This window comes from Labrus bergylta, chromosome 4 (genome assembly GCF_963930695.1).
Source record: "Labrus bergylta chromosome 4, fLabBer1.1, whole genome shotgun sequence".
Lineage (NCBI taxonomy): Eukaryota > Metazoa > Chordata > Actinopteri > Labriformes > Labridae > Labrus > Labrus bergylta.
Window position 1 is genome coordinate 21,525,070 of NC_089198.1, and position 11,964 is coordinate 21,537,033.

The following is an 11,964-nucleotide window of genomic DNA, read 5'->3' on the forward strand; positions in this document are numbered from 1 at the left end:
ATACTAACTCAAAAATATCTTATCATTTGCATGCTCCTATGTCATTTTTTTTATCTCACAGATACAGTCAGGAACATTGAGGTCATTTATGACCTACTTGGATAAGAAGAAAACACAGGGAGTAATATTTTACATCAGACTTATTCAAACAACAGTCTATGTTAGCTTAGCTAGAAGGTTGGTAAAATACAACTTAAACAGTTATGTAAACAATCACTGACAGCATGCAGGATCATTGACAAGGCAGGCAGAAGTTACATTTACTCATTGACTCAGTTAGATGCAAAGAAGACAAAAAACATATAGGTTTTGTCTGGATGTGAAAAAGAAGCTATCTCAGTCAGGTCACCAACGGCTTTAGCAACAACTAAGTACCACAGATGGACTATAGTAGACACACAAACTTGAAGTAAGTCTCCTGTCCAATAAATTCAAAGGTGATAGTTCCTTGGTGATATTTTTTATTCAACCCTGAATCTCTACCCCTGGCTTCCATCAGAGTTTCTCTGACATATTCAAGAGTCAAGCCAAGGAGATGGTGCACAATCCCATTCATACTTAGATAAATATTATCATCAAAATGATCCTACTTACATTTTCTCTTGGCTTCTTCATAACTATGTATAATGGTATCACTGTTTGCGTCAATGTGAAATGCATTTGCCACAATTACAGAATTTGAACAAACCAAACAATCAATCTTTACGAATATAGGAACATTTTTGTACTGGGTATTACAACAGAAAAATGCAAGGGAAGTCTGGAGAGGCCTGAATAACACCTCAGGTCACAGCAGAGGTCGTGGGAGGGGCCCTGAAGCAGTTTACAGGGAGTGGGCAAATTAATCGAATCTGTTCTTCAATAGATTTGATTCTGCTCCCAACCCCACCCCCACCCACCAGAGCGCAGACCAGCCAACTTCTAAAATACTCCATCTGAGCACCCTGTCACCCCCCTCAACAACCCTCTCCTCCTCACCTTCCTCCTCCACCGACGGCCTCTCCATAACAGCTGATCAGGTGAGAAGTCAGCTGAGGAAGATCGAGGCGAGGAAGGCCACAGGTCCCGACGGCATCAGCTCCAGACTCCTGAAGGACTGTGCAGACCAGCTCTGTGAGGTTCTTCTGCACATCTTTAACCTGAGCCTGAGACTGGAGAGGGTACCAACTCTGTGGAAGACTTCTTGCGTGATGCCAGTCCCAAAGACATCTCACCCCAGGGAGCCTAACCACTTCAGACCTGTGGCCCTCACCTCTCACCTGATGAAGACCATGGAGAGGATCGTCCTCAACAACCTCCGCCCCCTGGTGACTTCAAATCTGGATCCTCTGCAGTTCGCATATCAACCGAACATCGGGGTGGATGACGACGTCATCTTCCTGCTGCAGAGATCCTGGACTCACCTGGAGAACACCGGAAGCACTGTGAGGGTCATGTTCTTTGACTTCTCCAGTGCCTTCAACAACATCCAGCCTGCACTGCTCAGGGGGAAGCTAGAGAGGGCGGGAGTAGACTGTCACCTGGCTGCATGGACAACGTACTACCTCACCAACAGACCACAGTACGTGAGGCTTCAGGACTGTGATTCTGACATGGTGGTCTGCAGTACAGGGACCCCGCAGGGGACAGTTCTCTCCCCTTTTCTCTTCACCCTGTACACCTCGGACTTCAGTTACAACTCTGGGAGCTGCCACCTGCAGAAGTTCTCCGATGACACAGCCATCGTGGGGTGTGTGTCTAAGGGGAGCGAACAGGAGTACAGGCAGGTCATCATGGACTTTGTCGACTGGAGTGAGCTCAACCACCTTCAACTCAACGCCAGCAAGACAAAGGAGATGGTGATTGACCTCCGCAGGAAGTCACCCCAGACTGCACCGGTGAACATCCAGGGCTTGGACATCGAGAGGGTGGAGACATATAAATACCTGGGTGTTCACCTCAACAATAAACTGGACTGGTCACACAACACAGACGTCCTGTACAAGAAGGGCCAAAGCCGACTACACCCGCTGAGGCGACTGAGGTCCTTTAAAGTGTGCAGGACTCTGTTAAGGACATTCTATGACACTGGTGGCGTCTGCACTTTTCTATGCAGTGGTCTGCTAGAGAGGAGGGAGCACAGAGAGAGACAGGAAGAGACTGAACAGACTGGTCAGGAGGGTAAGTTTGTGTCTTGTACTGTCCTCTGGACTCTGTAGAGGAGGTGGGTGAGAGGAGGATGTTAGCGAAACTGACATCCATCATGGACAACCCCTCTCACCCCCTGTATGACACTGTGGGGGCCCTGAGCAGCTCCTTCAGCAGCAGACTGAGACACCCACCCTGCAAGACAGAGCGCTACCGCAGGTCTTTCAGTCCATCTGTAGTCAGACTGTTTAATAAGACTAACAGTATCACCACCTCATGACTCATATCAACAAAGCTTCACACTGTGTGTGTTTTTAATAATAATAACTCTTTCCACAAGTGGAAGTGTACATACAGTATTATTCTATTATTGTATTTTTTCTCCCTTTATTTAACTGATGTACATATGTTGATTTTTAACTTCTTCTTATTTTTTGATAATTATATACCTGTTTCTTGAGCTGTTGTGACAAAACAAATCCCCCATGGGGATCAATAAAGTTGTCTTTATATTTATCTTTCGCAATAAGGGGAATATTTCACTTTTATTTTCATTTTACTAAAATTCGACAAAGTTTCTCGACAAACTAAAAGTAAGAAAAGCTAGGCTATATGTGTTGTGAGGTGGTAAAACACTACCTAACATTTAAGGTTCTTTGGCCCTCAAGCCAACATTATTCAGTCAATGGGTGGCAGTTCTAGACCACTTTTACTGACGGGGCCAAACTGGGGCCAGTTGTTTAGTCAGAGGGGAACATTAAACCCAGGTGAAAAATAGACAAAGATGATTGATTTAAATATATATATTATGGCAAATAATAGCGCACATCATAAAATACCACAACATAAAATACCATGATTTATATTTGGTATATACATGACAATGTGTCACAATGACAATGACAAGGGGACTTTCACTTTTAGTTTGACTGATATAGCCTATATAATTTAATGATTTACAGAGTACAAAAGAGGTGTGGGGAAACCTAAGCTACGTTCACTGCACCAACCACAGCAGTAAAATCCTACCTGAATATTGATACAAATGTGTGACTATTCCAATGAAATTTGTTCATGTTTAAAATAATTGTCTTACACTGAGGCTTTTTGTGAATTGATTGTTTATTTCTTTTATTATAAACGTTATTAACTGTTATGATAACTGGTCTACATGATTGCCACACTCAGAGTTGATTTAATTAATTCCTTACACCTGTTTGGTTGGTGGGAACAGGTGTTTTCCATCACTTCTAATCACATTTGAGTTTAAGAAAGAAAAAAAAAACTCCCTTTGAACTCCTTAAACTTTGAACTTCTCTGAAACAGATTTATAGCCTCTGTGGGCGTGGACCTCATAGGCTACATGCCAAATACATTAGCCAATGAGGAGCGAGACAGACGTAAATACTTTAAAGCCCTTTAAAGTGGTGGACACAACGTGACACTGCAGTGATAACACTGAGGAAGTAGCGGAGGATAGTCCCAACCTGTCTGCGACCCTCTCGGTTAGCGTTTGTAAAGAGGCTGGTCTCTTGGTCAGTATAAGTAGTGCGCTGGGGGCACTTAAATGGCTTAAAAAGAATCCTTGCTATTTCTAACTCCGGAGAGTTTTGTCCTTCCTTCACGAGTGAACGCTGCAGCTGGATTTAACGCCGAAAACAAGCAACGTTAAAGATGCATATCCTTGGCGTTCTGCTTCTAATATGTTTCGATGTAACGCTGGGGGGTCCCGTCCCTGTAGGTAAGAAGTCTTGTCTGTTTTGAATTTCTCATGCTTCTACAACAGTTACACTTAACTTTACACAATACAACTGTTTGTGAGCAGGTAACAGCGGCTGTGGAGTTTAAGAACTCGACTCATTCATTTGGTAAAATTCATACTCTTGCATGTATTTGTCTACGCTTTTCCTTTTTAATTTTACAAACATGCCCCTCAAAACGAAAGCTCAAGTGCAGAACAAAAGCCCTGCAGTCGCCTCGTTGTTTTCTTTTTTTTTTTTTCCCCTGTTTTTGTTTACACTTCACAGAGGCGTTGGTCCTACTCTGTGCTTATTTATAAGGCTGTTGGTGTTGAGGTCACTTTGGACTGCCTTTGATGTATCCCTTTATCATACATTAGAAAGTAGAAACTAGGTATTTGTAGACACTATATTTATAGTTTAACCGGCTAAATAAAAAAAAACACATCTTGTAATCTCTCATAAAATAGGTGTAATAATTCTGGTAAAACTATTAAACTATTGCTTTAATTCCATTTAAGATACAACAACTTGTCACTCAGTGATCAAACATGAATCAAAGAACATTTTAAATGATTGAGCCTATACTACCACTTGGACCAACATTACACAATATATACTCTAATTGATGTAAAACAACACAGAATAAAGCACACAGAAAAGGACAAGTCATCTCAGTGCATTAACTTGACTTTTTTCTTGTTTCTCTGCTATAAATAATGTATGATTTGCTAAGTTTCTTAGTGGGTCTACTTTAAATTGTCTAAAGGAGTTTTGTGTTTTCAGACACATTTTGCCCTCTAAACCTCCTGGTACATGAACATTTTCCTGTAGCATACTTTTAGAACCTGACTTTCCTTTTTTGATGTTAATGCATTTTTTTTTTGGTTGACTCCCATTAGATACTGTCATAGTGCAGGTGCAGCAGTGGGGCGTGGTGGGTTCTCATCAGGTCACGGAGCTTGTCCTTCTCAACGGAGTCTCTCTAACTAGCACAAGTCGGGAAGTTGCCACAGTTATCAAAACCATGTCAGCTGGTGCATTACTTCCATCTCTCATCGGTGTCAATGATGCTTCAGTTCTCAGTGAGAAAATCATTGTGTACTATTTATTGATGTAGTGATGATGAAAAATGATTAACTGGTGTCATTAATTGTTATGGTCCGTTTGTAACCTGCTAGGAAACCTCACTCTGCTACGTTCTCGTGAATGCGTACTCGAGGGGTCTCGGCTGCACTGGACCGACCGTGTGTTCTGTGATGGGAAGCTGTGTCTGACCCTGGACCACAGTGACTCGTGGAAAGCCGAAATACCACAAGCGCAGGCACTGAAGCGGTTGTTGGATCAGGAAGTGCTGCGCACAAGAATGGAGAGAATCCGCCTTCAGGAGGGTTGCATCGAGCTAATGAAAGAACTGAGGCTCTCTCAGGAGAATCAGGGAAGCTCCCCTGGTATTTATTCATGTTTAAATTTTGTTACCTCTAAGAGTTGTGGAACACAGCGAGTGCATATAACACATAGACTACCAAATGGTACTTAGTTATACAATTAAATAGATTTGACTCTTAACTCTTGCAACTTAACGCTTATTGTAATGATACTATAGGGCACACATCGTGATGCTAAATAATAACTTCTCTATAACACTATAATGCACTCCCTAATGGCCATTAATTGGAGCATTTACTTGATGTCCTGTCTGGATATGACGTTGATAATGATTAGGAAAGAAGCCTTTGTGTAGCTAGTGGCTGTGACTTTTGGAGGCAGCTGTTTGAATTTCACTGTGAGTCATATGACACAATATGTGCTAAACAACATGAAAAGGTTATACATCACATTTTGAAGTGCCAAGTTGTTGTGGTGTTTTGTTGATGTGTTGCAATGTTGTTTTTTCTAGTTTCAGGGATAACTTTGCCTCAGTTTCTGATCCCAGTCTTGGGACTCCTGGCATTTGCTGGACTTACCGTAATCAGCCTCATTCTCTTCAAGAACTATGGTAAGTAAATATTTGTTGCTTTCCATTCAAACAAGACTTAAAACATAAAACTGTGAATAATTGCACTTACATAACTAAATGAGCCTGCATGATGGAGCACATTTTTAAAGGACAAAATAATACAGTCCTGTGCTGCAAACTGCCAGAAAAGTGTGAAATCAATTTAAGCTTTAAATCTGCTTTAATTAAAAACCTCTTTTACTCTCAGAAAATGCAGCATAACTTTGCTTTATAAGAAACGTGTCCTGTCACGTGATACTGGCATGGAGTCTCACACTCCCGGAGAAATGTAAAACATAGTCATGTGTTTTGTCTTTCTCACACCCTCTGTCTAGGTCTGAGGCACACTGGAGGTAAGATAACAACACTTCTTATGTTTCCTCTTTAGCCTGAATGTAGATGTCTCAGCTCACAGACATGGTAGAAGATTGTAGAAGAGCTAATTATTAAATGAACTCAAACCCACCAACCCTGTGGATATGCTCTTGAATTTTTATTGTTAGTCACATCGTTCTGTCCTCCCTGATTCAATGAGTATACATTATGACTTAATTGTATTATGGCTGACTATAACTGCTATTGGCAGGTCAACTGGTGACACGGGGATGGTGTCTTTACGAGAACTCAAAACTAAATTACGAGATAAAGTTTGATTGCTTTGCCCTTATCTATGCTTTCTGATATCATCGCAGGTGTTATTGGCTCAATCATACACTACCCACAAGACATGACTGAAATGCCTACAGAGAAAAAAGCATCTGGTTACTGCGCCTTGTGATTCAACGCTCCAGCTGATAAAGCGCTCTTGTGCTGCTCCATTTTTATTGTTCAATGTCAATCTAATGATTTGTGTGGGCAGTGTTGCTCCATGAATGTAACCAAAGCTTTGCCACAGTGCCAACAGCCTGCTTTATGATGCACATGCAGTCTGGATCAAATGTAATTTCATGCACTTTAATGTATACTCTATGACCTTGTTTTTATTACATATACTTTTACTACTTCTGCAAAAATACCGGAATGTGTATATGTAAATAAATATATCTATATATACATACATACAGCTCTATTTTAAAAATTGAATACCTACTTGCAGAAGTTTTCACCAGTGATTATTTCTGGACTAAGCTATTAAAGTTAAAATTAAGAAGGCAGTGTGCGACTTGTTTGCGCTGTGTCATTTATTTACAGTATCTCATTCACGTTAATAAAGAGACAGTATAAGAATTATATGACACTGTAGATAAAGATCTGCTGAAATCAAGTGTTGTGGTTATATATTTACATGTCTCTTTGTGATCCTAAACTTAACTTTAAACTTAATTTTTTCATGTTTGTTGATGTCAGTTTTTTTGTAAAAGTGTTTCATTAAAGACTTTTAAATGAGCCTCTGTTTTCTTTAGTCACATGTTAAGCAAACATCTTGTTTCTTTCTGATCACAAGATAATTGGCCTGCAGCTACAGAAGTAACCCTCCCTTTAATGGAAAAAAAGCTGTATCAATAGAAAAACGCACCAAAGGAACTGCCTCAGAATAACCACTTGCGTTCCTAGAACACATTATTCAAGACACATAATTCATTAAAGAATGTATGTTTTTTTTTTTTTCTTTTGGAGAAATGTTGTTAGAGAAAGACTGATCCCTTCAAGTGGAAGTATGACTGCTTATAGCCAACAACTAGTTACCCCCCCCCCCCCCCCTTTCTTCTGCTTCCAATATAATTAATATAATATCAGATTTTTTATATCAAGGTGTATCAACAATGTAGTGCCCCATAAACTTAAGTCTACGCTTACTAGAAATAAATACTTCAATCTGCTGCATTTTATTTATAGAAATGTTGTCCTCACGTTGCTGCATTTTTGTCTCAAATTGGGTATCTACACAATATTAATTTACACTTAGTCACCAAGTGAAGTTTGCTGTGGCTGTTTTGAATGTAACATAATTGTGCCAGAATGTAAAATATTTCTAACCTTCAAATAGGCCTAAATAATTGATATAACTGACTCACAACTCCTATTTGTTGAGCCATGGACATGCTACAGTTTATGGGTTCAAACTACATTAATAAATATTTTATTTCATGTTATTTTATTTTATGATATGATATGATATGATATGACTTGTTTTGTTATTTTACTGCTTCTTATCGACAATGTCCTCTTTTATCCAGCAGATGGCGATAGGATTTTGGACATGAGGTGGTTTTTCAGGCATTGATAACGTTACCATGGCAATGTCGTGGGACGGTCATGACCTCATGACTGTAGAGGCAGGTCTAGAAAACGAACCAATCATGAGAGAGCTTTCAGCTATTTTATACCGTATGGCGTCATCTCCACGAGTTTAAGTGTATCCTCCACACAGAGTAAAACCAAATGAAAAGACTAGTGGTGCGTCAGTGTAGGCTACTCCACGTTTACCTGAAGAGGTTAGAAACGTTAGCTTGGTTTGAAATCATGTCATTGTCACTTGGTGATTCAAATAGTCAGCAAAGTTAAGTTCTAGTTGTCCCCCCTAGGGTAATTAGGCTAATGTAAACTGTTAATCCCTTCAGATTTAATCCTCATGTAGCCTATGTTTATAGGATATAGCCTATTAATTTATTGCAACATCATTTGATTAAAAAGAACACTGATCTTAGTTTTCTTATTAGGCTAAGTTAAAATCATAGGTTAAAAAACAATAAGCGTTGTTCTCTATAACAATTTGTGGTGGAAATGTTTATCTGTGAGATCCCAGTGTTGGCATGAGTTGCCCAACCTATCGTTCAAATAGTAGTAGGCCTTGATTTCAGGCCTTTACCCTTGTGTGTCAGATTAACGCCTCTTATTCTTGCCTTGAAGTAGGCTAAAGGTCTTGTGAAAACGTGGATAACATGGCGCACTTTGAGTTTGAGAATGACATCCAGAGCATCCTGAACCTGGACATTCCCATCCTAAATGTTTCCATGGCGAAGTCGCAGAGAAAAGGCCAGCTCCTCCCGCACATCTGTCCTGAACGCTTTGTCGCCTGGCAAGCCTACCAACGCTTCCCTGGGTTTATCAAAAACGCCATGTAAAACATCAAGTGTGCCCTATGTATTCAAAGAATTTAAAACTGAAACAAGTTTTGCTGTTGATTCTTTGCAATTGCTAAACCTTTGTCTAATCCTGCCATAGGCAAAAATACAAAATCATCAACTTCGAAGATGTGGGATGACTGTTTCATTCCCATAAGAAACGGCAAACAAATGGATGTCGCAAGTTTCCTGCTTTCAAAAGAGATCGAGCCTATTGACACAAACAATACAACAGTAACATCAGTAAGTTGTCATAATGCATTGCCCCATATGATTCTAAGGTAAACTAAAGATTTTATTTCGGCTGTCTGTATCTATAAAGGAAAACCAGAAGGCCTGGTCTACATCATTAAACGGATACAACATTGAAGAAGCAAAGATTTTGCACCTTGGAGGGAAGCCACTGAATGCTGTAGAAGGTAAGGGCAGTTTGTGAACACAGTGTATATGTAAGCAATAATCATTTGGGCAAAGCGTTGACTTTTTGGTATTAATTGTGTGTGTATTTTTTTATGTATTTAAAAGGCCACCAGAACAACTTATAAAAGTCCTGTATAGTCCGGTAACAACTCCGGCCTCTGTCTGAAAGACGAGATACATTTCTCTGACTCCTTACAGATTGTTGGAAACTCCTGAGCTACGAAATGATTTCTGTAAGTTTGGCACTTTAAACGGCTTTCCTTATAATATTTAACATGTTTATTTCTTTTGTAACAACAATTACAGCAATCCCCTGAAGATAGTTAGCAATTAATATTACCACCACATAATATTACGACTGGCATTGACTGAATTCTTAAAAACACATAAGATCTTCATGCAAAAACACACTCCTGATCACTGAGCTGGTTTTCACATGGTTGCTTTTTCCCAGATTTGAATCTCTTTGAATGGAGCAGTTGAAATGTTCTTGCTGTGGCGCTCCAGAGCAGTGTTTTCCTGTGGGACGAATCTCAAGAAGAAATCACTTTACTCATGAAGCTGGAATGTGAGGAGGACTACATCTACTCACTGTGCTGGACGAAAGAGGGGAGCCACCTAGCTGTTGGAACAAGTGATTGCAAAGTTCAGGTCAGTGTAATGATTGACACACAACTTTAAGCCTTTTGGTGAATGGTAGTTCAGAACTGATTCCTGATGTTTTGATTCTACTTTCTTTTCCACCTAGTTGTGGGATGTTGACTATGAGAAGCACTTACGCAGCAGGAGTAGCCATACAGCTAGAGTCGGTAGCCTGAGCTGGAATGACCACGTTCTTTCCAGATATGGTTTGTTTTCTGCCTTTTTAATACAAAATAATAATAATAATCTTTGGGGTTTGTGACTAAAAGTTCAACATTTCTCAGCCTCTTAGCGGCTCGAGATCAGGTCACATCTACCATCATGATGTGAGGGTTTCAGAACATCACATCTCAACCCTCTCTGGTCACTCCATGGAGGTGTGTGGGCTACAGTGGTCCCCTGATGGGTGATACCTTGCGAGTGGAGGCAATGACACCCTGGTGTGTATATGGCCTTGTGTGCAGGACGGCAGCTTCAGCAACAGCAGCCAGACAGTGCACTGCTTAAATGATCATCAAGGAGCTGTCAAGGTGATTAGCTTCATATTTAAAGCACTTTGTTTTGGTTTATTTATCCTGATCATTGTGAATATTAAACATATATAAATTGCTATATATATACAAGACTATAAATTCAGACTGTTTATGTTGAACTGTTTTGATCTGATAGGACGGCTATAGAGAGACATAAAATATGGGATGAGAGAGGGATGATATGCACCAAACGGCGTCAGGGTCAGAAGTCAAACCTGCGACCTGTCTGTGTGACCAAGACTGTAGCCTCTGTACACGGGAAGCCTTCTCGTTCAACTGAGCTAAACCAGCGCTCAAAAGCTCAGTCTTCTATGTGTTATTGTTGTAGGCTTTGGCCTGGTGTCCATGGCAGCCAAACATCTTAGCATATGGAGGTGTTACCATGGACCGCCACATCCGCATCAGTGGCTCTTGCATCAGTTCATTCGATACACGGTCCCAGGTAACTTCACACTTGTAGATGCATTTGAATGTTTTTGTGGCTAATTAAAAATTAAATTTAAAAATGCTTAATTTTTTTAATATTGATAAAGTTGTAGCTGATAAGATGGGTCTTATATGATGACTTTTCTCTTCAGATCTCATCACTGTTGTTTGCACCAAACCACAAAGAGCTGGTCTCTGCTCACGGCTACGACCACAACAACGTGGTTATCTGGAAGTACCCTTCTTTCACCAAGGTTGCAGAGCATAATGGTTTGTAACTTTTTTTTCCAAGACTGTATTCATTCACATTAAAACAAAAAGCTAGACAACTGAAATCACTGCGTGACAAACGTTCAGGAAACATTTTTATAAGGACAGAGTTCTCAGTCTGACTCTGAGCCCAGACTTCTCTTCTGTAGCGACTGTCGCAGGAGACGATATTCGACTGTGGAAGTGCTTTGAGGTGAATCCTGTTGAGAAGAAGGCCAAAGAGAGGATGGTCAAATCAACTAGCAGTGTCATTCATCAGTCAATCAGATAATGTTCTACTGTCTCTGGAGTTTATTTATGATATACCAGCCACAAGCCCAGTGCCTGCAAGGAGGATTTTGTCAGCAATGAAGAAATAACATAATCCCGTTTAGGAGCCAGGCAGCTCACATACGTTTAGCTTCCTTTTTTGTTTTGGCAAATCTTTTCTCCTTTTTACCATATAATGTAACTTATCATGCATGCCAATCACCAAAACTGTATAAAGGTCCAGTCCTATGTTTAAAGAAATGAAACCGCCTTGTGGTCTGTTAGTCTTGATGGTAACACTAAATGTAGGTACCCTCTAAAGTTTGAAAAATTATTGATTCTCAACAAATCAACCAAACAGTGCATTTAGAAAGCATTCAGACCCCTTCACATTTTGTTGTTACATACAACATCACATGTTGTTATTAATTTTTTGCTAATTTATTAAAAAATAAAAACTCACTTACCACACTGACAGAAGTATTCAGACCCTT

At 40.1% G+C, this 11,964-nt stretch overlaps 1 protein-coding gene and 1 long non-coding RNA gene across 2 annotated transcripts; both read left to right on the plus strand.

Moving 5' to 3' along the window:
• The first annotated feature begins 3,568 nt into the window (after positions 1 to 3,568).
• LOC136176982 (uncharacterized) lies at positions 3,569 to 7,252 on the plus strand. Its single transcript, XM_065954057.1, has 6 exons — positions 3,569 to 3,868; positions 4,769 to 4,951; positions 5,048 to 5,317; positions 5,767 to 5,865; positions 6,201 to 6,218; positions 6,558 to 7,252. Exons 1-6 carry the CDS (start codon positions 3,802 to 3,804, stop codon positions 6,641 to 6,643), a joined length of 723 nt encoding a protein of 240 aa, XP_065810129.1. The 5' UTR covers positions 3,569 to 3,801; the 3' UTR covers positions 6,644 to 7,252.
• Positions 7,253 to 8,689: 1,437 nt separating this feature from the next.
• LOC109991466 (uncharacterized) lies at positions 8,690 to 11,221 on the plus strand. Its single transcript, XR_010666341.1, has 8 exons — positions 8,690 to 9,173; positions 9,253 to 9,349; positions 9,456 to 9,583; positions 9,805 to 10,001; positions 10,099 to 10,198; positions 10,277 to 10,522; positions 10,854 to 10,967; positions 11,104 to 11,221. It is a non-coding gene; the product is annotated as an uncharacterized lncRNA (long non-coding RNA).
• The last annotated feature ends 743 nt before the right edge of the window (positions 11,222 to 11,964 follow it).

Coding starts and splice junctions, on each gene's coding strand:
- LOC136176982 (XM_065954057.1), top strand. CDS start 3,802: ATGCATATCCTTGGCGTTCTGCTTCTAATATGTTTCGATGTAACGCTG. Junction 4,952..5,047: donor CAATGATGCTTCAGTTCTCA/GTGAGAAAATCA, acceptor GTAACCTGCTAG/GAAACCTCACTCTGCTACGT. Junction 5,318..5,766: donor GAATCAGGGAAGCTCCCCTG/GTATTTATTCAT, acceptor TGTTTTTTCTAG/TTTCAGGGATAACTTTGCCT.